The 24,880-nt window shown below is 43.0% G+C and overlaps 1 protein-coding gene across 2 annotated transcripts; it reads left to right on the top strand.

Moving 5' to 3' along the window:
- The first annotated feature begins 17 nt into the window (after positions 1-17).
- On the top strand, positions 18-24,160 carry smoc2 (SPARC related modular calcium binding 2). 2 transcript variants are annotated; one of them, XM_044373707.1, is made up of 13 exons: positions 18-976; positions 6,480-6,642; positions 8,792-8,898; positions 9,116-9,215; positions 10,020-10,064; positions 12,358-12,438; positions 13,293-13,367; positions 14,926-15,112; positions 16,173-16,255; positions 20,627-20,726; positions 20,966-21,213; positions 22,006-22,043; positions 23,625-24,160. In XM_044373707.1, the coding sequence occupies exons 1-13, from the start codon at positions 902-904 to the stop codon at positions 23,646-23,648; spliced, it is 1,326 nt and encodes a 441-aa protein (XP_044229642.1). In that variant the 5' UTR covers positions 18-901; the 3' UTR covers positions 23,649-24,160. The 2 variants fall into 2 exon arrangements, with proteins under 2 accessions (XP_044229642.1, XP_044229643.1); XM_044373708.1 differs by having other exon boundaries at positions 76-976; positions 12,391-12,438.
- Positions 24,161-24,880: the final 720 nt, after the last annotated feature.

Here is a 24,880-nt window from a genome sequence, read left to right as displayed (position 1 = left end):
CTTTTATTCCACCGACATCTATATTGACTGTAAGAGTATTACCATTACTCAAATAGTTGCCTAAGTATAGTTTCTACTTTCTCCCCTTGCGTGCGATATACTGTAGTATTTAATTTTCCTCTCAGAAACTAACAACTAGATAATGTCCTTTCCTTGTCTGTGTATTGTATTATGTCAGTCTATTTATAAAGCACGTTTAAAACATATGTTGACCAAAGTGGTGTACAGACATGACAATTACAATGAGATGTCTGGGCAGTATGAGAGTTTGAGCGCAGACTGCGTTTATTCTTCCTTCTGACCCTCCCAGCAGACAGTAGCCTGTCTGAACCCCTCCTTTCTCTGCCGAACGAGTCTCATAACAAGGTCTTCTGGAAAAAAGGGGATTACTTGTTGTCTTTTGAGGGAGAAGGAAAGGGGAACAAAAGTTAAAGACAAGAATACCTGACGTGTTTGCCTCAGCTACCAGCAGCAGACGGAGTCGCTCAAACGTACACCTACCTACCTACCTACCAGCGAGGGAACTGCCTGCATCCGATAAGGGATATAGTCCTCAAGTGTGGTGGGAGGGGGTGTGGAGAAAAGAAGTCGAATTGGAGAGAGGGAGAAGAGACACCGAGGGAGGGGAAAAGGTCAGGGACACGGGGGGTTTATCGCACTGCCAGAAATAAGGAGAGTGTCTACACAAACGGTTTGGCAGACGAAACCAAGGAGACGAAGTGAAATAAACCAGCACCCTGTTCTCCACCACTGAGATTTTTTTCGGAAGGACTACTTTGGATTTTTAAACATTTTCGAAGTCTTCCAGAGACACTGTTTGTGCTTTGGTGAAATACAGGCAACCCAGACTGAATTTTGGACCGTGCGTAATTTGGAGAGTTTATTGCCACGCTGCGTCAGGATGCGCGTCTGTCCGCTGCTGGTCTTCATCTGTCTGCTGAGCGCTGGACGCGCTCAAAAGTACTCCGCTCTCACGGTAGGAATGGCCACATACTCCCCACAACACTTATCGCTCACATCCACTCTGTAATAGATAGTTTTATAGTTTTAAAAGCCAAATATTTCCTTGTGCATTTCATGCGTAATGGTTGGAAACACCAAGAGGAATACACACTGGCAATTTTTTACAACAAAAATGCAGCCCTGAAACACTGACTTTTTTAAGTTAGTGTGTAAGTTCATAAAACTGGCATTCGTCGTCCTTTTTGAGCGTTTGTGTTGTGAGCTTTCCGTCTAACAATCATAGGCTTATATTGAAAATAACCAATAAACACAGAGATTTTATTGCATTGTGGCCAAGGCTGACGATATGATGTGTATATGCAGTCTCTCTCCAAAAGAAGACGTTTTCACTGTTTACTGTTATGTTCATATTTGGTGGAAATTCAGGCTCAATTTAGGATTGAAAATAAAACTCAGCAGGCTATTAACTAGAGAAGTCTGTGTTCTCCCCTGAGCTTTATGAACTCAATGTCCCTGTGTTGCAGGGTCTCTGTACAGTATGTCTGAGATGGCAGAGCTGTTGGCTTGTGTGTAAGGAGCTGACTGGTCTGTTAGCTGCAACACTGGGCACCAACAAGTGGGTTGCTTTTAGTGCCTCTACCTGCCTGTGTCCCTCTCTGTCTCTGTTCACTCTCGTTGTTTCAGTGGCTCTGTGGGGTCTACGCTGCCAGTGTCAGCAGGTCTACTGCACCAAAGCACATGGCATTGTTTACAGCAGCAGAACAGAGCATACTGTCCATTTTTTCCCAAAATTGCAGGAGAAAGTGCAGCTTTACAGGCAGAGGAGGTTAATTTCATGGCCATGATCAAGTGCAGGTATAGTGCTAAAGGAGGAATAATAGACAGCAGAATGTGCACTGTCAGAGGTTTCCCCCCTTGATTTAGAGGTTGATGTGACAGCCGCCTCCCCCAGCACCATTATTTATCGTCCGGGTGAAGATGCTTTAATATCCAGTTGGAAACAAATGGCCGTGAGTTGTTAACCTGCAGGTGAAGGGTCGGATATCCTTTCTCCCTGACGGCACTACGGAGTTGTGGAATGTGGGATGAAGTGTTGCACTGAGCAGATGCTCCCCTGATACACACATTCACACACACAGAGTATCTTTACAGCAATGAGAACAAATAATATGAGTGTTTCCTGAGATGTCATGGGTGATAATATTTACCCAACAATTAATGAAAAGGGCACACAGATGCAGCAGTGTGTGTGTGTATAGTGTATTTGGATATGACAGCATCCACCAGGCTCTGGACATGACTGTACTGCGGTTCATTAGACCTCCTTTATTGGAATAGCAGATGGAGCACTGGACTTGTACTTCTACAGGACTTTATGAGTGATTACTGGCTTATTGTTTGAGTGACACAGGAGAGGTTATAGCTGGTTTCAAGAAAATGTCTCCATGTGATATTTTGTGCATATTTGAGGTCGAACAGGCAGTTAAATATATGGGATATTTGCCCAGGGTATTCATGAGCCTGAATTTTTTCCATGGTTTGTGGAAGTATGAAATAGTGTGTGAAAAGATGAGGGTGCACAGAACATTGGCTGCCTCTTTGTCAAAACATATGGGCTCCATTGCCCCCCGTGCTTTCATAATTGTGCACCTGCCCAGAGAGACTTTTTTATTGTCACATGACTACTAGTGGCCTTTCACACCATATCTCTTTCTTTTTAACATCTTTCACAGCAATTAAATGCCTTTTCCTTTGATTGAGTTAGTAGCCTGGTTAAAGGCTGTCACTTTCTTCCCTTTCCACCATGCAGGAAACTAATGATCCCCTTTGCATCCTAGCATCCACGCAGGAAACTCCCGCCAAGGCCATTTAACACGTTTGTCTCAGCTCTCAGCTGGGGCCCCCATTGACCCTGCGGGGCCGTGGTGTGAGGGGCCTCTCGGGGTGCTGGAAGCAGGGGCCTCCCAGCCCAGAAGGCCCTTATCAGCCTACAATGTGCTCTCTGCTGGAGGCTCGCCTCCTTCGTACTCCATTCAATCCCACAATGCCGCAGAGCCAGGGGGAGGTAATAGGATTTGATTTGTATGCTGGTTGGTCTTGGAAAAAAAAATTTCCCTTACACTCCGCCTGTCTCGCCTCTCTCGCCTGTCTCTTGTTCATTTGCCAACCTCTTGTATTATTTGAGCAGATGCAAAAAGCATCTTCCAAGAGAGATCATGTGAAGAAAAAAAAAGAAATCATGGAAGGAAAGAGAGGAAAGAGAAAGAAAAACTGAGAAAGTGAGATACAGCTGTCTGGAAGTAGGCAAGAAAATTATGTGAGCAATAAATGGATATGAGTCACAATATGTGTTCTGTCTTGTATGAGACTCCTTTTATGATAAATTAGGATGGGAGCTTGTGCTGCTTGTAGCCAAGGCGATCCATCACTCTCTGCTGTGTTGCTGTGCATGGCGAGGGTGCCGGCTTGCAGAGGCGGGAATGAGACATCAGGGGAGTGTCAGAGCTCTGCCTCGGCCTTGCCCATCCATCACCACAGGCCAAACGCACAGAGATCTGCAGCAGACAGCTAACTACCATTAGGAGTACACAGGAGGAAGAGGTCCTCAACACACCATTAGTCTCCGAAACTTCCTTCTCTCACTGGCTTTCACATCTTATTTTATCTTGTTCTTCAGTGGGGCCAACTGCAACTGAAATAAACACTTGGATGTCTGATAGTGAATCTGGGTGGTTGATTTCATGGGTGGCTGATTTCATGGCTAACTGTGTTCTCCATGCTGAGTTCTTGGAGCTTTATCGTAAAACTTGCAGGCACTTGGCGCTCTGCTGTGTGGTATACAGTGGACATCTAGCAGGATGCTGAGCTGCTGAATGAATCTGTTTGGGTTGTCAGTCTGCTGGCTGGCAGGGGCTGATGCTGATAATACTGGTGTGGTGTGGACACTGGGGTGGCCAGTGTGGGTTGTGGCGAGGCTGACAGCCCACCACCGAAGCATGGCTGGACGCACTCAGACATTATCGGAGAGGTTACTAACTGTTGTGTGGCCATAGTCTGCGCAGAAACCGTCTTCATGAACCAGCCTGTCATGTCTGCTGGACTTTAAGTGAAGGGGTGAGCTGTGAAAGACTGAGCGGAGGGTGAGAGGAGGTCACCGCTTCAGACGGACGTCCTAGGTGGCGTGGGGAGGACAGAAAGAGAGGGAACGGGGGTACCGACGGGAGACTGTCAGTTAAATGTAGTGATGCAAACGATCCAAGAAACTCAGAGACATTAACAAGAAGGGGAAGGGGGATGTTTGACCACCAGTTCAACCAAAGAAATAAGCAGCAGGGGAAAGAGAACGAGAATGTCCTAATCTATTCATATAGTATAATAGTTGTTCATTGTTCCATTAAATAACAGGTGCCTTGTTGATGAGGGCCAACGCGGCTTCTGATTGTAACCATTTGAGAAAATTAATAAAGTCTACCAACCAACCCCTCTCAAATAAAGTCATATTCTCCAAAGTGGCAACTCTTCTTTAAAAGAAAGCTTCCTTTAGCAAACTTAAAATGGAAAAGCATCCTAATTGTATATAAACAGCATAAGTGTAAAAAAGTAAAACCCAAAAACTGTCTTTCATAAGAGAATGCAGAAATTAGAGAAAAATCAAAAAATATACAGCACAAATCATCTTAAGACCCCTCAGGTTTCTCCTCCCTGAGGCTGGGAATCACAGCTGAAGACTACTGTGCTGAAAGTCTTGGCTTTCCTGAATTAAAGACAATACTTCAACCCCTGGAAACAGGCAACATTCACTCATATGCAGTTATTCCTAAAGGAAAGCACTCTCCATATTTCTGTCTAGAAGGATGAAGGATGAGCTTTGAGACTTGGACACACGCTGTTCTTATGAAGCAAACAGCTCTCCCACTCTGCAACGTCAGGATTCATTTTGCCTTCTCTTCATAACAACACATCATTTTTAAAAGCCAGAGAAGAAAGGGCTTGTAAAAAAAAATTTGGAGAAGTTTTTGAAAAATTTCATTCAATCCAAAAGACTCATCTTCCCTCCCTTGCGGCTCCTCTTCCGATGTGTTTGAACGGGCCTCTCCTCTCTGATCCCCCCTGGGAAGATTTATGAGCAGGGTTGACAGAATGGGCCGTATCTCCCCCCTCTGGCCCAGGGCGACGTTGCCTTCCCTGCCAACCCTCTTCCAGGTGCACCGTGGCCCAGGCAGCCCTGCAGCCCTGCTCGTCTGAAGGCGGGGGGTTGCCATCAAACCTCATCTCTCACTTCATTTGTAAGATGTCAGACACAACAAATTTCTTTTATTGCTGATCATCCCACCCTCTTCATGGATGTGTGTCTTTTCTTCTTGCTCTGTATCTTGCCATGCCCTTTCTTTTGAAAGAACAGATTTATATGGCTTACCTTTAAGTAATGGCTTTGCCTCTCTGCTTTGTGCCTAAGATTGATTAGTATGTGTGAGAAGAGAGAGAAAGTTTTTATCTGTGTGTGTGTGTGTGTGTGTGTGTCTGCTGAGAATAGTTGACAGAACAGGCATTCAAACAGATTTTGGACATTCGTGCATCCACTAAAAACTGAACAAAAACATCACAAAACAAAAGAGCAAAACTGAATGAAAAATTCAGCCTCATACGTGCAAATATTTTCATTATAAGAGAAGACAAAAAGGCTTCAGAGTGGTGTTTATCTATGGATATGAGTGGCTGAAAACAGCACCTGCATCAGCATGGGTATATTAGCTTGTTTTTTTCCACTCAACCCAGGTCATTATTCCACCCAACTGAATGAATCACGCAAACTTTATGAAAACCCAAAACTCACACTGTAGCAGCACAAAGCTGCCTGACATCTAGTTTATCTTTTCATTCATTGTAGCAGTCACAGCTTGTTGCCACCCCCCTCACCGCTGCCGTGCCCCATTGTGTGGCCTGGCGAGGGGGTTTCATACTACGGTGGCAGATACAATGGTGGCATTGACACAGGTGATCCGATGCGTTCAGCCAGGAGTCTGCGTTGTCTTGTTTCTCTTTTCATGGTTGAGTAAAACATCCTCAGGAGTGATTCCAGGTGAATACTTATGCAGGTGTTGGCACAGACAAAGAAGCAAGGAAGCATCAGTCAAATCTTCTCCTGCCCTTTAGACAAAGACAAAGCAGGGCTGCTCCCAGACAGGCTTATAATGAAACTGTGTCTTCTTTGTGTGTTTATCAGTGTTTTGTAGTGTATTTATGAAAGGACGTGGCTCATGCTCATGAACCACCGATAGAAGTTTTGAAACAAAATTAACAATTTGTATGGCTTGGCAATGGACACTCATCCTCAGACTTATTGGTGTAAAAGCCTGTTTTTACAATCTCCAACCCCTAAACATCATAAATCCCTCCAGATTTACACCTGTTGTTGTGGCAATTAAACTCGTTCGATGCAGAGCTCCTTGATTTTGAGAAATGACTCATTTAGCAAATGTTTTCTCTCCTTATCTCCTACTTTCTCACTTCTGCAGTTCCTGCGGGTGGATCAGGATAAGGAGTGCAACATGGAATGCAGCGCAACTACTCGCAAACCGCTGTGTGCCTCTGATGGCAGGACCTTCACATCTCGCTGCGAGTTCCTCCGAGCCAAGTGCCGCGACCCCCAGCTGGAGGTCATCCGAGGGCCATGCAAAGGTCAGGTCATGAGTCACGCTTCAGCGCCGCCTGACGCTCTCAAACGCGCAGAGGGGGTCACAGTAGAAACTCCTGGGTTAAATTCATTTCAGCATAATTGATTCTTTGAGTGCTGAGAGGACGAGTGGGGTTGACACGGTGAGAGTGGGTGGAGGGGTGGGGTGGGGGGGGTGCTGCTGTCTGCTGGCTGCAGTGATAAAGGAAATGTACGTTAAGTGGTCATAATACACACTTCCTCTTTTCAGTTGAAATTATTTTTGTTTACTTATAGATTTCATGCTTTGTATCAACATACGTACATGACATACATATAGAATAGCCTCATGGGACAACCAACAACTTTCTTATTGATATGAAATGGCTCACGCTCTCTGAAATCAGATGCATTATGCAGAGGCGAGACCATTGGAATGAAATATCTTGACAAGAATTAATGATCTCATTTTCATCATACTAGATGTAAAGCGGTACATATTTGACCGATGGAGGACTGGAGATGAAAAGCAAAAGGGGAAGGAGAGCCAGTGGGGTCAGGCAACTCACAGACTCCCTCATTGTTACTCAGTGTTAGAAGGAAGAACCCACACACCCCAATGCCACGGCCCCGAATACCCGCCCCACTCACTAACTCTGTACTGCCAGTTCATCGCTGTACAGACTGGGGACAATGCCTCATTCTTACACATTACAATATTAGATCACCAATACAGAGAGCGTGAGCGACAGGGTTTGCTTAAAAAGAAGTCTCGTATGATGGAAAAGCATTCCACAATTTTATGCCCGTGTTGGGTCTCTATGGCAACGTCTCTAAGCGGACATCTGGATGTGGCGGACAGCGCCGGGACACAGAATAGAGGATTCCAGCTAGGAAGCTGAAAGGGACAAGAGTCCATGAAAGTCGTATTGTATGCGTCAATAACATCGGGTCTATAAGAGCTCGGACCCCCCTCTGCTTCTGGATAGCCGGGGTGAAAGACACAGCAGCAGCAGCCGAGTCAGCAGCAGAAATAAACCAGAGGGCTGGTCTGGCCTAAAAGCACAGAGATGGGATTGTGTTTAAGGATGGTGAGACTGGCACCACATTTGTTTTCTATCACTGTGTGCATATGATTCAAGTGTCCTGTCATTTTTTCCAGTCAGCTTTTTGGTCGGAACCCCCTGGAGAACGACGATGGTTTTGGGTTTTTCCAATGGAGCTAACTTTAGAGCTCCTGAACTTGCTGTTTTCCTCCATCCGGAACATCCAACGTCTTGCCCCCTCTCCCCACTAGTGACAGTGACACAGACACACACACACACACACATGCATACACTCTAGACAGAGAGAAACCAGTGCACATTCTCCCGCATGTGTCTAGTCTAATGGACAATCCACTGTAAGGCATGCCAGCAGCCTCCTGACCAAAAGTGGTGGACGTTTTTAAGCTTAGCATGAGTCATTGTTTTAATGTGATTTGAACCTGCAAGTCAGACGGGCACTGCGTGGCAGCTAATGTGTCACACCAACTTACCATCGAACCCATCGCTGAGAGTTTGCACAGCTGGCGCTGTTGGTCAGGTTGGATGAAGCAGCTGTGGAATGACAAGATGATCCATGTCTCTGACGGACAGATGTGAAAAGACTTGAGGTGCACACTGGTGAAAAGTTGCTGACCCACATTTATATCGACAAACACTTAGAGGATAGTTCAGGCTGAACTGAGGAGACAGTCGAGGTTTAGGAGGAGAGAGAGGCAGACCGAGAGACATTAAGGAAGGGTCAGGTTTTCCCTGTGCATCAGCCCTTTTCTTGGGTGCCTGGAATGTTCTACAGGAGCAGCACGAGCTGCCTCACTCAGTAATGGCTTTACCACCAGGCACAGTGCAAGCCTGCCTGATGTGCTCCTAATAAGACCGGGGGTGTTGGTTCTATTCCCAGCCACACAAGTATCTGCCGCTTCCGAAATGTCTTGAATTGTTTCCCCTCCGTCTCCCTCTCTCCCTGCATTTTGCTTTCATTCCTCATCATCCATGAGATTCAACATCTTCCACTGACTTTCTGAGTGCATCGGTTTTGTATTTGTGCACCATAAGAAAATAGTTGAGCTGTGGGTTGAATCATGGATTTCTCTGATGTGTAGTGACTCTGGTGATTTGTGGTGCTCCTCAGATACATCCAGATGTGTAGCAGAGAAGAAGTACACAGAGCAGCAGGCCAAGAAGCTCTTCCCTCAGGTCTTTGTGCCTGTGTGCAACCCTGATGGCACATATAGCGAGGTAACAAAAACACAACATAAATAATTATCCCAGTTTTAAATATGAAGGAGGTTTGGAAAAGATTCATTCAGTCACACAAAGAATTTCCACTTTTTACTCCTTCCTGAAATAATCTGTTGATGAGTTTTGACACTGTCTCTTCACATTTCATTCTCACAGATGCCAAATTTGGTTTATCTTGTGCTAACTTATTTTTTTTACATGCTGTGTTGCTTAGGTTCAGTGTCACAGCTACACTGGATACTGTTGGTGTGTCAACCCCAATGGCCGACCTATCAGTGGGTCAGCAGTGGCCAATAAAAAACCACGATGCCAAGGTAGGTGCAACCCCATCAACCTTTCTTATAACGAGCCGCTGTCAGTAATTATACTCTCGTGTAATGAGCCCAACATTTAAAATGACTTATTTGTACTAGAATGTGGTTTGTGTAATTTTGTGAGGCAATGATGATAAATCGCATTCAAGCATGACATTCCATGTTTGTGGGGGGTGTAATCTTCAGCCCTGTGGAACAGTGGTCAGTGCTGGACCGACAGCCACAAAGTCTGAGGGCCACCCGAGGACGTTGCTCAAGGCATGGGGCTGCGGTGTAAATAAGCCTAGTAGAAAATCCCTGCTGCAGAGTTGAGCAACAAAGTTAAACTGTAAGGAATGTAAGTGTTCTTGGAGGATGGCGTCTGCCAAACAATCAAATAACCAATGCCACATGTCCTCCCTGTGTGTCTCCATGGGGCTGCCTTGGAAGTTGCTGCTGTTTCAATTGGAGAAAGCACCAGAAGTCGCTGTAGTTGTAGTGGCAGTAGTCGTAGTAATGTAACTGCCAGCTCTACTTTAGTAGTTAAAATGTAAATGAAGAAAATGCCATTAAAATGCCTCTCCATCCACATGCATGTGTTAGCCACTGTACATAAATTAATAACATTTGAAAATAAAAAAAGAGAGCAGAGTTTTCCACTGTGGTTCACTTCTTAAGCTTGGCTGCTGTTTGTTCTTGTGCCACAAAATGAGGCTGGATTTTTTTAAGTATGTCAGATGCCAAAGATCTGTAATCTTTTTTCATTGTTGAGGATATTATGAAAAAGTGTGTTGTTTTAATTAATTTCAACTTACTGCTTTTCAGGATCAAAACAAGAAAGACCTACCACAAGAGAGCCAGGAAAAGCAGGTGAGAATTTAATTCACGAAACAATCATTCTTGAAGGCAAATTGTCTCCTTTATATGTATGTATGTTTTTGTGTTTGCCCATGTGTGGATCTATCTAAGCATGCATGTATGTGTGTGTGTGTGTGTGTGTGTGTGTGTGTGTGTGTGTGTGTGTGTGTATGTGTGTGTGTGTGTGTGTGTGTGTGTGTGTATTCCTTTGTATCTCTGTGTCTATTTGCCTGCATCTGTGTTGGGGATGTGCAGTGTGGGTCGCCTGTTAAGGCTTGCCTCTCTAATATTTTGTCAATTCGACAGAGTGTGAGCAGCCTGAAGGCTCATATAAAAGCTGTCTGTTACTGAGTAACAAGTCTAAGGAGAGAGGCTGCAGTGAGCTTTAATGCACACTGCCAGCAGCTACAGTGTCTATAACTGCCTGTTGTCTTAACCAGGCAGCCAAACAGCCAGGGAGGAGCCAGAATGGAGGAACAATGACTTATCATAAGCTCCTCTTCTCTAACTTTAACACTCTTGGTCATTTCTTTTTCAGCTACAGTGTCATAACATACAAGGAAATGTTCTCACTTTATCCTCCACCCTACTTTCATCAATATCTACATCAATATCTTCCCTTTTCCAGATATAGAACCACTCAGTTCCCTCCAGCTCCACTCCAGATACTGTATATCTTGCCCTCATCTTTTAAGAGATGATTCATTTAACTGATGTGATTTGAATGCGCAGAAAGTCAAAGTGTAATTTGGGTGGTTTCTGATCGATTCCTTATGTGATTATGCGTGTGCATGTGTGTGTGTGTGTTTGCGTGTGTGAGAGAGAGAGAAAGTGCACATGCATCCACTTGTATTTGTCACATAGGTTATTCCTGTCATTGTGACATTAACGTCTGTGCCTCTCTCTCTCTGTAAACAGTCTTGGGTATAGTGTCTGTCTGAGCCCAGCCAACTCATTACACATAGATCAAGTGGGAATGCAAAATTTGAGAGAGGAGGAGGGATGGTGGGAGAGGAAAAGAGGGAAAGAGGGAGGAAAAGAGGTGGAAGGGGGGGTGGGGGGGTTTGTGGTTCAATCTGAACTGGTTGGATAAACATGGCGGTGAAAAGCAGAATAAACTTTAGATTTGTTGTGTGCCAGCACTGAAAATAGCAGTGATTGCATCAATATTTTGATTCAACAGAAGACCATCAGTACATAAGCATTCCATGGTGACCATTGCTGCACTTTTATTATCAAGACATTTGGTACAGTTAAACTCCAAATGCTTTACCATAAACCCATTTCTGGTGCTTGACTTGACAAATTTATTCACATGCTGGAATCATATGCAGCTGACGACTGACAAACAGCAGTAAAACTAGTGCCGTATGACCACAAATAGCGCGGGGGTTTCCTGGCAGATGCTAAAAGAGGTGTTACAGTCATGTAAAAGGCCGCAAAGTAAAGCTAGGTCATTAGTGGTTTATCGTAAATCCGAATCATAAATACACTTTTTGAAATGGCATTTCCATCCGTTAAGTGAGCAGGGTAATAACATGTCTACCTAAGTCAGTCACACTGACTGTATGTATTTTTATCCACCAAGCATGCCTGAGAAGATGAATGCCTGGCGTAACAAACTTGCATTTAATGTAAAATCCTGATTTTGCAATGGAGAATTCTTGCTGAAGAAAAGAAGTTTAAGTTTAATCCCTGTTTGTGGAGCCACCCATTCGATATGCCCTGACTCATGCATTAACAGAGCTTTGCTTTGAGCAGAATGAGTGACCCACACTGAGGTTAACCACACCTACGGCCGTGGTTTCACCCTAAGCGGCTCAAAACCTCCATCCCCCTCTCCCCCCCTACCGCAAATCAAACAAACAAACAGAGGCCAAACAAACACTGAGCTGGATTCTCCCACCATTAATTGGTTCGTCTCAGACTTGGCTACTTCATTCTTCATCCCTTGTGTCTCTCCCACCTTCACACAGCTCTTATATGCAGGCAATGGAAGGATGGAGAAGAACATCAAGGACAACTGGTCCTCATCCACTCTTCATTCATTCTAACTGACCTCAATCTGTCCTCCATAGCATAATGATCTCCCTTGTTGCATGAAGTCAAACCATGGGAATATATGACCACTACTTGTTTTCCTCCTCCTCTCTCCTCTTACTAAGTCACCTCTTTCACCTTCCAACACTCCTCTCTTTCTCTTTCTCTTTTTCTTTTACTTCTATTTCTATCCTTCTTGGCCGGGCAACGTGCAAATCTCATATAGTTAAGTGTTTTCTCATCTAGCTTACTCTCGTAATTGTAGTCTCCTTGCAAATATTCTCCATTCTAAATGCAGATGAGACTGGCCTAGTGGTGGATCCACAGCCTGCTGTAGATGAAGAAGGTGAGCTTTTATACATCACACTGTGAGTAAGAACAATGTTTGATACTGAGCCTGTGTTTACTGAGAAACCACTGACTCAAAAACACAGCCCCAAAACATCCTTAAAAGGCCATCAGTGCCTGCACATGAAGCAGTTACAGCATGAAGCTTCAAAAAAGGACATTCATTGAGATGTGATAATAATAACATTAAGATGTGCAAGGTTCAATGTAAATATAGATAAGAACTTTTTATTTTTCTATGCTGTTGATGTTAAAGTGATATTTAAGAACAGGATATTAGTACATGCTAAAACATAGTCATGCCAGCACACTTCAGTGATGACACACTTTTTCATTCAAGTGAATGAGGAGTCACAAAATCTTGCTTTTTCATGTATGAGGTAAGAAAGGAGGTATTTTAAAATAAATTGCAAGACTTCTTGGACTCATTCACTTCTTTTAAACTCCAAATGGCAGAGAAAACAACTTCCTACATTTCAAATTTAATAAAGATAATCCATCACTGTGAGTGGGAAACAGATAATCACATTTTGTGAAGTTGCCATTGAGCACTTATCTCATCTTTTTATATTTTAATGGAAGAATCATTTCATCTTAATGTGAACATTTGAAGAAATGAAAAGATTTATAGTCATAGATCATAGTTTACCTACTCTCTTTTTGCCTCTTTATTTCTGGTTGTAGCTAGCGTATTCAGTTTACTTCCCACATCCACTCCAGCAATTTGTGATTCGATAACCTTGATGTGCGTTTTACAGTCTGTGAGGTTTGGAACTACCAGGTTTGGCTCAGATGATATACAAGTGTGTTTTCGATTGAAGCTAATAAAGCTGTCTTGGTGATTTCTTTCAGACATCATTTCCCAGTACCCCACTTTGTGGACGGAGCAGGTTCGCAGCCGACAGAACAATAGAACCAGAGCACCATGTGAGTTTCAAAGACCACTTTTTCTTTAATGACAGCGACCTCAACTCAAAGCACGTTCTGTGTTTTTCCTACTTGTGTAAGCAATCATGGTTTGAGGCTGTTCCTGTCTTTTAAGGACAGATGGTGGGTTGTGAAACCAATACATCTTGGTGTTGGAGTGCGTCAGGCTTTGAGGATCTGCTTCTCTGTGGTTCTTCGAGTTGCAGCGTATCTGTAATTATCAGCACATGGCACAAACACAGGATCTCCTATTCTTCTGGCTGGTCCATCCTGTTCTCCTTTTACACACATGCATGTTTATCTTACCACACAGATCAGTTACCTCTGTGCGCTTTTGGGAAATATGTTGCTTTCTGCATAAGAAAAATGTTATTTTGAGGCCAGCCTAGAGATGAGAACCCTGTGTGCATGTGTGCATTTGTGTGTGAATTCCATTATCATAATTTACAACCAATAAAAAAACCCCGAGAAATGCAGCATTGATGGTTTTGATTACCATGTGCTCTTTGGGGTATTGGGGTGAAATAAAAACACCCACCCCAACAAAGAGAGCCCATACGGAGGAGCTGGAGCGAAGAGAGTCGCTTGAGAAAGCGGGGAGGCATTTCATTTGGTCTCTTTTGTGTGGGTAAAGATCTCTAATGAAAATAAACAAAGAAAAGGGATATCCATAATCCCGCAATAGCTTCCGAGCCTTGAGGCGAGCAACAAAAAAAGGAGAGATTGGTGATGAAAGCCCTCGTGGCCAGAAGAGCTCTGCTTCAATCCCTGAGTTTAATGCTTAAAATCTCTGTTGGAGAGCTGCATGGCAGAGAAAGAGGCTGCTGCACAGAAAAAGTCTGATTAGATCCTGCTGAGGCGCCGCAAAAGCCCATCTTTCTCCCATCAAGACCATCGTATTTTCTGTACATATGGATAAAGGAAAGGATCATGAAACATTGCATTTTTCCCTGGGAATTTTGTACATGTAAACATATAGATCCCTGGTACTTTACAGTACCCTGCAGTAGTGTGTCAGTGTGTGTGGGTGTGTGAAGGCGAAGGCCCGACTGACCACTGTTCTGCCTTTGTCTTGTCTGTTTCTCTCTCTGTCACACACATCCACAGAGGGCAGTTGAGTGTCCAAATATTTACCTTACTTGGAGCATGGGAGCTGTACTTAGTCATTAGCCCGTTAATGTCCGTAAACAGTGCCACGGGGGGCTGATATAGAAGTCTACACACACTGTCTCTGAGCACTCATCCTCCACCCCTTTGTCTTCTCCAGCGCTTCAACCTCCTTCTCTGCCTCTTCAGAGATTCAGAAGCAACAGTTGGAGTGTAAAGAGACAGCAGTGCATGCGTTTGGGAAAAAGAAATTAATTCAAACATGCTCTATGTTGTATAAATCCAAATTGTGTTAGCCAGATGTGGTTTAAACTTTAAACAAACCCTTTTGTTCATGAGTGTGTGTCTGGGTACATGTGTTTGCCAAGTCACACAACCACAAGTGAGAGACCACAGACTATCCACTGACACCGCCGCTGATTCCTTTATAACCTCTGACCTCGCTTTCCAGCCTCATCATGTGACCAGGAACAGCAGTCTGCCCAGGAAGAGGCACGGCAGCACAAGAACGACGCTGTATTCGTGCCTGACTGCGCCCAAGGAGGGCTGTACAAGCCGGTCCAGTGCCACCCCTCCACCGGCTACTGCTGGTGTGTACTAGTGGACACTGGACGGCCCATACCTGGCACCTCCACCAGGTAGGAGAGACCACATCAATCCCAAACTCCCCTCTACAGCACACTCTATGGCTCTTTTGGGGGCTTATCTTTTGTACTTTCACCTTAATTTACAAAGATTCCTGGTATTTATTGCTCCGTGGCAAACCATCCAGACGGTTGTTACACAAAGCCGTTAAGTGATCATTAGCCACCCTTACTCAGCAGATTGGCCAGTAAATAGAGAGACTGTCCTTCAACTGGATGACCCAGCTTCAAGCTCTTTGTTGGCAAGTGCTTTATCTACTGCACTAAAATGTCCTAGAACAACATTGAGCATTATTTTTGCCTTCAGTCTGAAATTCTGCAAGTCTGCAATCATGCAAACTTTGTAGGAGACTGTCTATTTGGAAGAAAATGTTAGAAATAAAGCGACATTCAGACAACAAAAAGAAGATTCTCTATTTCAGGCTCACAAAGGGCTTGAGTCTGACATAAGCAGGCAGACAGACATCTCCATTTTCTGATGAGACAGAGTGACTCAGTTAGTCTGGTGAGGGGCAGGTCAGAGGTCAGTCAGGCTGGCAGAGCAGGGCACTGGTACACTTATATTGAGCAGCGAGGCTGGGTATCAGATTAACAAGGCTCCAGGCAGAGTGCCAGACAGCACATTAGCACACATATGGAAGCGTGGATTTTCCCCCTTCTCTCCCCTTGTCCCTCGCCAGCTTTTGGCCCAGTCGCACAGCAGCAATCGGGGCTCCGCCGACTCTCCAAGGGAGGCCGTGAAAGCTTCCTTGTGTCCCACGCTCCCTGTCTGGTTCTCTCCCTCTATCTCTCTCTTTCTCACCATCCCTCCCCCTCTCTGTCCTCATAACAGTCCCAAATCCTTCTCCTCTTTTTGGACGTGTTTCACAGCCTCTGGTTTGCCACAAACAATTATTTGAATCCCTGAGATTTAGCTGTACAGGGGTAATTGGAAAACATTGGATTCTTCTCTGATTTTACAACGAGGACAGCTTTACTGTTATAAACAATTCCTTTGACCCATTTCACTTTGAGTGAAATGGCATTTGCTCAAATGACGTACTCTCTATCACAGGTATGAGCAGCCAAAGTGTGACGGCAATGCCAGGGCCCACCCAACAAAACCTAAGGACCATTATAGAAGCAGACATCTCCAAGGTAAGTCTCCAAAGACTGGCCTCAGTCTCTGTTTTTCCTCTCTGATCAGACCACATGGTGAAGTTCTTCAGCAGCCGGCCTCCAACTGCTGCCGCTCTTCCAAGGTTGTGATAACAGCATGAGTGTGTGTGTGTTTATTGACATCATTAGCACTGTTGGTCAAGGAAACGCTTGATAAAGGCTTGATGATTGCCAGATACTGCCCCTCGCTGGTCAATAAGCCACGAGACAGAGACGGATCATGGGGGGGATTAATCTTCAACTGACATGGAGAGATGGAGGATAGTGGGATGATAGCACGGAGGAGAAACAGCAGGGAGGAGAGGTGGAGATAATGGATAATAGGATGCCAGAGCCAGGTAGTGATAGATGGCTTGACAACAGTATAGATAACTAAATTGAAGGTGGTTTAGAGAGTGTGGTCATGGTGGTTGGGTTCATTTATGGTAAGAGTGTTTGCTGTGTTAATTGGCTATTTGCCTGACAGGAATTGACGCTTTGAAGCTGCTGTAATCAATATTTTATTAACTTTGATTTAAATGACTGCGTGTATGTGAAAGGGGTTGCTCGTAATGATTAAACCACAGTAAATTCTTCAGTCCGCAGTTCCCCTTAATCTTATGAAGCTTTTTAGGCTCTTTCGGCTCATTGTTTTGGTTTTACAACCACAACTTTACTGTTTGGATTCACTTTCACTGCTTTAATCAACCTAATTTCCAGATGCTGTAGGCAGCTGTTTTCAGCAAACAGCTAAAAATCCACTGTACTAGACTTTCCCAGCACCAAACAACAGACAGACAAAGTTAGGGACTACATTTTGATATATTTGTGTGGGATTTATAATAACATTTACAGATGGATAATATTGGAGATGGATAAAATTATCATGGGTCACATTAGGTTTGCAGATTTTGAGAATTAATAAAAACAAGTGCCAGAAGGTTGCTTTTACTGCCATGGCTCTCACAGTTGAGAAGGCTTTCATGAATCTTGTTTTCCTAAGTCCTAGATGGACAATTGCAGTGAATGGATTATTTTAGAGCTATGAAATATTACAATGTAATATTGATACCAAGATGTGAAACTAGATATTTGAGTTTTTCCTGTTTTGGCATTTTTTTCTCCATTTATTGGACAGGGAATAGTGAAGAAGGAGAAAGGAAACAAGGGGAAATAGATGGATATGACAACAACGGTCCCTGGCTGGAATTGAACCAAGGACATTGCGGTTCTGTGGCATGCGTAGTAACCATTCAGCTACCAAACGCTCCTGATTTTTCCCTATTTTATTTTTCATATCTTCTTTTTGGCAATTTTGTCTTTTATGGAGAGTCAAAAGTTAAGTGCCAGATAGAAAACTTTTATAGAGCTGCTCTCTGATTAAACTTTGACCTACCATGCTGCTTGAATAAAATGTGGATGGATGATCATAATTAACAATTTTGGGTGCTTCATCTGTGTTTTTACATTTTTATATATTGAATAATAAATATAATATAATAATAATATTTAATTTTGTCCCTCAAGACTTGGTTAAATGTCAAAATATAACAAATGACAGGCAAAGCAGAGCAGAGTTATAGCTTTCAGGTGCTGCATACAACCAAATCATAGTTTAAAGCTGAATGATGCTTGGCAAATTCGTCGTCTTTAGCTGTTTTTTTGGTGGTTTGGTAAACATGTTAATAATCCAGCAGCATATGAACAGAGCTGCCACTGTTCCTGTCCCATCCATAACTGTTTATGTAACAGTGTACCGGGCCAGAGCTGTGCTCTATGCTCGCAGGTGCTGCATTTTAGCAGCAGAGCAACACTCTGTCTCTGCTCAGGCATCGTGGACTCTTACTCGTACAGTGTGTATAAAACAGTGGGATAGACAGTCACAGATGAATGCTCCTTAGTCCAACAAGTGTTACTCATCTTTGCCTTCCAGTGGCACTGATGGCATTGCTAGGATGTTGAACAGTAATGATTACTGTCAGCAGAAAGTGTGAGGCAGTGATGGGGTGGAAAACAGTCACAACTATCCCATGAGAAAGACGTCAAGCCCAACCAAACACCTCCTTGACACGTAGCAGTAGGACAGAGAAGAATATACATATTCAGCCATGCAGACACTCACATGAGTACACAGACTTCATTCTAAACTCGTCAAAGAAACCTGCACCGTATCAGTCTCCCATTATAAAATACACAAGGACAGAGTCAAAGAAACTCAGCATCTTGTTTTCTTTATGAGCAATTGCGTCAACGGCTGTAAACCCTGTTACTGTATAAACCAGCGATAATTATAAATGTTGCCTTCACATCGCTGCAGCCCATTTGCTGTTGAAGCGCTGGTGTTGAGAGGTTTATGGGGCGACATGCGAGAAAGGAGCCACTTGCCCTGAAAGAGGCAAGAGAGGAAAGCGGCGCATTTGGCTCGCTTTCTCCCCAGAGACGGATCACGGGATACCATCGGGGCAGGCATTGGGAGCTGCGGCTGTGAGTGCTGACAGGCCTCTGCCCCATGTGGCTCCACAGAAAAACACTGCTTCTTATTGACAGTAACACACACATGTAAACATGCACTTACTGGCCAACTTTTTTACGGCACACGGGCAGCAGATATCTGGAGGTATTTACTTAGAGGTGCAGCTTTTCAACAAGAAACACTCTAATCATTTGAGGCTTTCTCAGCTTGATCCCATCCCGTATCTGTCAAACTCAGGCATTATATATAATTAGAATCATTACCAAATAAGACAGCAGCCGTTTACTGCCACAGCCTTGAACTGAACGGAAAATGTCCAGACAATTTCCTTTGAATGACAGCAGGAACGTATGTGTCCTGCCCCTCAGCTAAACAGTGTCCAGACAGACAGAAGCTGATCTGTCCCTCCCCCACAAGAAACAAACCTCTGCTGCCAAGAGGGAAAGACTGGAGCCTTACCTGATGACTTCCCATTTGAATGGACAGACATACTCAGATTCCTGTAGCATTACGGAGAGGATGTGTGCTCTCCATGAAAAACACTAACTCTCAAACAAGTCCAACTGCATCCCACAAATCTCTCCTCAGTGAGTAGCCAGATAAAAACACTTTGCCATCTGAAGGTGCAATTGTGTGAGTGTCTAGACTCATTTACCACATGAGGCTCCGCAAGGCACCATTTTGGCCATTAACAGGTGGGTCAGATATTTTACTGGGCTAGGGCCAGAGAGGGCCCACTAAAACTTAAATGCAAGTCTGCTGAGCATGTAAAGAGGACTGCGGAACAGTTTGAACATGTGTATTATTCAACCGTCAACTCAGTGCAGGCTGCTAAAGCCCTGCGCTACTTGGGAAAGGTGGAGTGGAGGCTGGGTGCTGGGTGTTTACGCCAATGCTGGTCGCCACCTGTTCGAGAGGTGCAAAGCATGCTATTATCTCCAACACAGGAGAATCTGGCCCCGCAGGCCTGGGCCATAAAAAGAGTAGTAGCAGAACAGCAGAGGGGAGCCGGACTGTGAGAAAGCAGAGAAGAGCCGGGAGAGGAATCCAGGAATCTCTCAGGCCTCCGTAGCCTTCAGCTCTTCCAGAACAACCTTGGCCTCCTCTTAAAACTATATGGCCTAACAGACAATTACTATCATTAGGGTCATTCCACCCCAGTTGTCCCTAATTTTATTTTTTTTTTCCCGTCATTCTGCATGTAATAATGCTTCTCTGTTGATTTTAGTTGGGTACTTCATGATATACTTTACCTTATAGTTTTATGGGTTAATTATATCATTATGTCATCTCTAGCTGACATTTCAAATAGTAATCCCATCACATGCTGGCGATCAGGTGTTGAGTTGTGTCTATTTGTCTGTGGATACCTGCATACCTTCAAATCAGACATCCCTTAGACAAAATCCTAAGTAACAATGTGTCTGTCAAGTCTGCATTTGGTCCACTTGATGACTCAGGTGAGTCTCAGGAGCTGTATGGAGCCTCTTGTCCATACACACAATATTCAGTAACGTCTTCTGTGCCTCCAGCTGTCAAAACCACTCAGGGGCCTCCTGGATGATTGGCAGGTATCTTCTTCCTCCTCCAGATGAGGGGAGGTCTGACACGTTATGAGAGGGAGTAAAAGACAACTGTGAGAGTCTTGTTTGGGTTTATTTTCTCCTCCGCTGTCTTTATGTGCTGCTCACGTTAAAACTACGCTGCCTTTTACATGACGTCCCTCCCCAGACATTTATTAGGCCACCTATGACGGCAGCATTCCACACTGTTGTAATGCTGTTTACTGGGGGATACTTTTTCGGTGTTTGCTGACATGTACGTGCACTTACTTCCACATGAACTACATAATGCATACTCTCACACACTCATTCAGGTATCTGTGGTTTATTTTCCAGGCTGTCCTGGGGCAAAGAAAACAGAGTTCCTAACAAGTGTTCTTGATGCGCTGTCGACAGACATGGTGCACGCTGTCACAGATCCAGCATCCACTGGAAGGTACGACAATCGGAAATGGATTTGTTCATCTTACAATTTTTCATGTACATCAGTGGGTTCAGTCATTTAGCACAAAGGCACAAAAGTATCCTGCCCTGGACTGTTGGACTGAACACTAGGGTAGTCATTGGCTTCCACAGCAAGTGATTCGACTCTAGTGATGTGACTTATTCTAGACAGATGGATGAATGGATGGAGGGGTGATTATTAGACAATAACCTGATGAATTTGGCTCATAGGATGGCTGAGCCTGACCCCAACCACACACTGGAGGAGAGGGTTGTCCACTGGTATTTCAGTCAGCTGGATAAAAACTCCAGCGGTGACATCGGAAAGAAGGAGATCAAGCCATTCAAGCGTTTCCTGCGCAAGAAATCCAAGCCCAAGAAGTGTGTGAAGAAGTTTGTGGAGTACTGCGACATCAGCAACGACAAAGCACTGTCTCTGCAGGAGTTGATGGGCTGTTTGGGGGTGACCAAGGAAGAAGGTGAGCTGGAAAACACCATCATGTGTAAATGTATTCTTCTGCACAAAATCAGGCTTCAAGCTGATGATCATTGCAGTCAGAAGGTAAAATTGAACTAGTGCAATTGATTGTTTGCTAAACCTCTCCCCAAAATAGTGATTGTCCAGTCATAGCTTAGCAACTGCTTTGTCAAGAATTTCCCCACATGCCAAAGTAGTGATTTAAAGAGAGAGCATTTAAAGAGTTTGAAGGGTGGTGTCTTTTTTATCACCTTTCCAAAACCACAAATACAAGAGCAAACGTGTATGGAATGGATTTAACAGTAGCCTTGTCTTGTTTTGCATTATTACACAGCACTGAATTAGCATGATATGTGGCCATCAAATACATATTTCAGACCCTTTTGCAGTTTTCTCATTTTTATTCTAGGCAGCTGGAGACATACAAAAAGTCAATATATGGAGTTTTCTGGAGCTAACGGTAATTAGTTAGCTACCACTAATACAGTCCGCTAGCAACAGTAGTCATTTCAGCTGGCAAAACCAACGGTCCCAAGTAAAAATTAGATGCCTGCTTTTGTCTACATCTTATCTGAAGTCAAGGAAACATTGTTTCATTTAAATAAATTAACTTTTAGTTGTAATCTGCTACCATTGTCAATGTGATCTGCACATATGCAGTGCTAGATTGGAAAGCTTGACAAGTGTAGCAACAAGTGAAGGGTCAATAGCACAATGATTTGACATCTGAATTGACTTGCAGTAGTTCCTCATATTATGGTTGTTGAGGTTTACGTCACTTTTTGTCTTGCAGGGGCCAAAACGGGAGAAGGCTTATCTTCCAGTAAACTAGTAAGTGAGTCATTCTACCAAACGGATGCCATTTGGGTCTGCAATGTTGGATGAGGTGCATAAGGCACAAAAAATATGCCAAAGTATGTTTCCAAAGCTTAAAGCTAGAAATTCAATTGTTCTTGTTAACATGATATATGAGAAAATACTATTCTTAAAGAGTAACATACTATTTTTTAATAATTTTTCATTAGTACATGGCCATATTCACATGTCCATATTGACCAACATGACATTTACATCTAAAATATCACCAAATAAATAAATTACTACCCTGTCACAGTAAAACATGTGATGGGGTGGTTCTACTTCCAGTGAATAGGCTAAAATGTCTACTTTGAGGATGAAAGCTCAAGGATGTGTGTTACAAGCTTAGTGTTTCTGATGTAGGCTAATCACTTTATTTTCTGTTAACTTAACCCTGTTTGGTTCCTGCCCCCTATGGAAACCCATTGGTACACAGATCCTTCATCTCAACTTCTTTTCTTATTTTAATTTATTATCAATAACACTCCATATTTGTGTTCTGTTGTAATAATTTTCTTGCAAGGACCCCAGGAAGACTAGCAGCCATTAAATTGTCAGCTAATGGGGATCCTAATAAAACAATACAACAAACAACAAACACAGACCCCTGTCTCATTTCAATTACTTGCTCATTCTCATTCACTCACTCACTCACTCACTCACTCACTCACTCACTCACTATCTCTTATATTCCCTCACTAATTCACCAAATTTTGTCCATTTATCTAATGCTGTAGTTTCAAAACATATAGAATAAAAGTTTTAATTATATCCCAATTTCATGCAACCTCTCTTCCCTAACATTAAAGAGTTTTTATTTTCTTATTCTTGACCAAATGTGTTATGAAGTATTTATGTTTAAAGAATAATGTTGCTTATTTCATAACAGATCTGAAAAAAGTTTCTAATGTTAGATGAAGGCTAAAACCAACAGATCATATAGAGAGACAATTTGTCCGTACCACTCCGTCACAGTGAACCACCCTGTCACATCAGTTACCACCCTGTCACGGGTCATTTTGTTAAAAAATGATGGAAAAGGAGTGAAATGTCTCGTAAATTAATGTTGAATAACATTCTTGTTTTGTGGACTGATCAAATGATTATAACTTTTATTTGAAATTTTGAAGTGAATTAGTATTTTTTGCAAAAACAATGAGGCCATTGACATGTTGAATTTGTATTTCAAGATTAAGAATCTAAATATGAAAAATAAGGATTAAATTACATACTTTCTATTGATGGTTTCCAAAAAAGGGACATTTTACTTGCAGGAAAACATTAGATTTTTAAAATTTATTTTGTGTATTATTACTCAACTGGTGTACATATTGTCCGTGACGGGGTGGTATTAATAAGCAATTTATGCCTGAGGTGGAAAAATATGTTTTCTTGGAGTTTGATCTTGATGAAAATTTTAAAAATTGCAAAGTGGAAATGGCACCTATTTCATAGAACGACTCAAGTCAGCATTCCTCCCACCCCACCTGATATTAATGGCTGTATCATTAGTGCATATGTCAAACTAATAGCACTTTTATTTCCTCTCCTCAGAATCCCTCGAAGAAGCAAGGCTAAACTAACAACTGAGATTTCCCCTCCCACATGGAGATTCTGCCCTCGCCAATCGGCAATAATGGAAACCATAGTATTTGCACTTTGTACTTTAAAAAAAATGTAAATTCACTTTGTAGAAATAAGGTATTTAAACAGACTGCTGAATCTGTGAATGATGTAGTTAGCTTTTTATGTCCTGACAAACAAAAATTATTTAACACATACAATGTATGTGTCCTTTGTGTGTCTAAAAGGTATACTTTTCAGAGATGTACAAGTTTTCATGTTTGATGTTTCATTTTGTGCCCCTCACCAGGTGTCCTTTTCCTCTCATGTTGATGATGTAAAAGCGAATATATGGATAGTTTGCTACACATTTTGCTCCAATAACTTAGAACATACCATCTCTTACTATAGCATCTCTTCCTGTGCTTTGTACGGCAGTTTGCAAGAATGTTTTAAACATACATCATTAAAACGTCCCACATGTTCACATGTATTCATGTTTATTAGAAATAAAGAACTCTTTTATACACTTTTGTTCTCTGTGGGTCCGCCAGTCTTAATGTGTCAAAGAGGGTTAATTAGGTCAGAAAATTCCTTTGTTGCTCTCTAATCCAATTAGTCCTCCATATTTTCTTTCTTGTTATATAAATCTTGTAATGCTTTTCCTGTTTTGTGTTTTCTTGCTGTGTCTTTAATAAAACACCTTGTTGACACAGTCTTTAGGAGCCAAGTATTAGTCATACATAGCAAAGGTCGTGTATCATCCCACTTTCAGACAGCTTGCCAATTCCCCCAAGGCAACATTTTGGAATTGGAAAAATGGATGATACTTATGTCTGTGTTCACCACAGATTTCCCACGTAGACAGAGGACAGATAAATGGACCAATCTAGGCTGTGTATGGTATGAGTGCCCATTAAAAGGGCGTTATGTGAGCCAGTTCATGTGTGTGAACATGTGTATTTGCATAAGGTATACTTACATGTATACAGTAAATGTACACTTGAACAGTCAGTGGAGCCTGAATGGATTCTTTCTTAAAGAACAGCATTCAACTCGGAGTAGTCTTGACACATTACACTACTATACATTGTTCCAGCCTGATTATGTTGGGGCTACTAAGTGGTAAGCTGTGGTTTTTCACACAGAAAGTCTTCTATAGGGCTGAGCAAATGACCTGAGACTGACCTGCTCACTCAGGCTTAGCCTCTAATTTATGATTAACACATCAGTCTCCTTTCCGTGAT

Source organism: Thunnus albacares, chromosome 14 (genome assembly GCF_914725855.1).
Source record: "Thunnus albacares chromosome 14, fThuAlb1.1, whole genome shotgun sequence".
In the NCBI taxonomy this organism is placed as follows: Eukaryota; Metazoa; Chordata; class Actinopteri; order Scombriformes; family Scombridae; genus Thunnus; species Thunnus albacares.
Note: the sequence above shows the minus strand (reverse complement) of the source record. Positions and strands in the feature narration are given on the sequence as shown.

Coding starts and splice junctions, on each gene's coding strand:
- smoc2 (XM_044373707.1), top strand. CDS start 902: ATGCGCGTCTGTCCGCTGCTGGTCTTCATCTGTCTGCTGAGCGCTGGA. Junction 13,368..14,925: donor CAATAGAACCAGAGCACCAT/GTGAGTTTCAAA, acceptor CTCGCTTTCCAG/CCTCATCATGTGACCAGGAA. Junction 16,256..20,626: donor TAGAAGCAGACATCTCCAAG/GTAAGTCTCCAA, acceptor TTTATTTTCCAG/GCTGTCCTGGGGCAAAGAAA.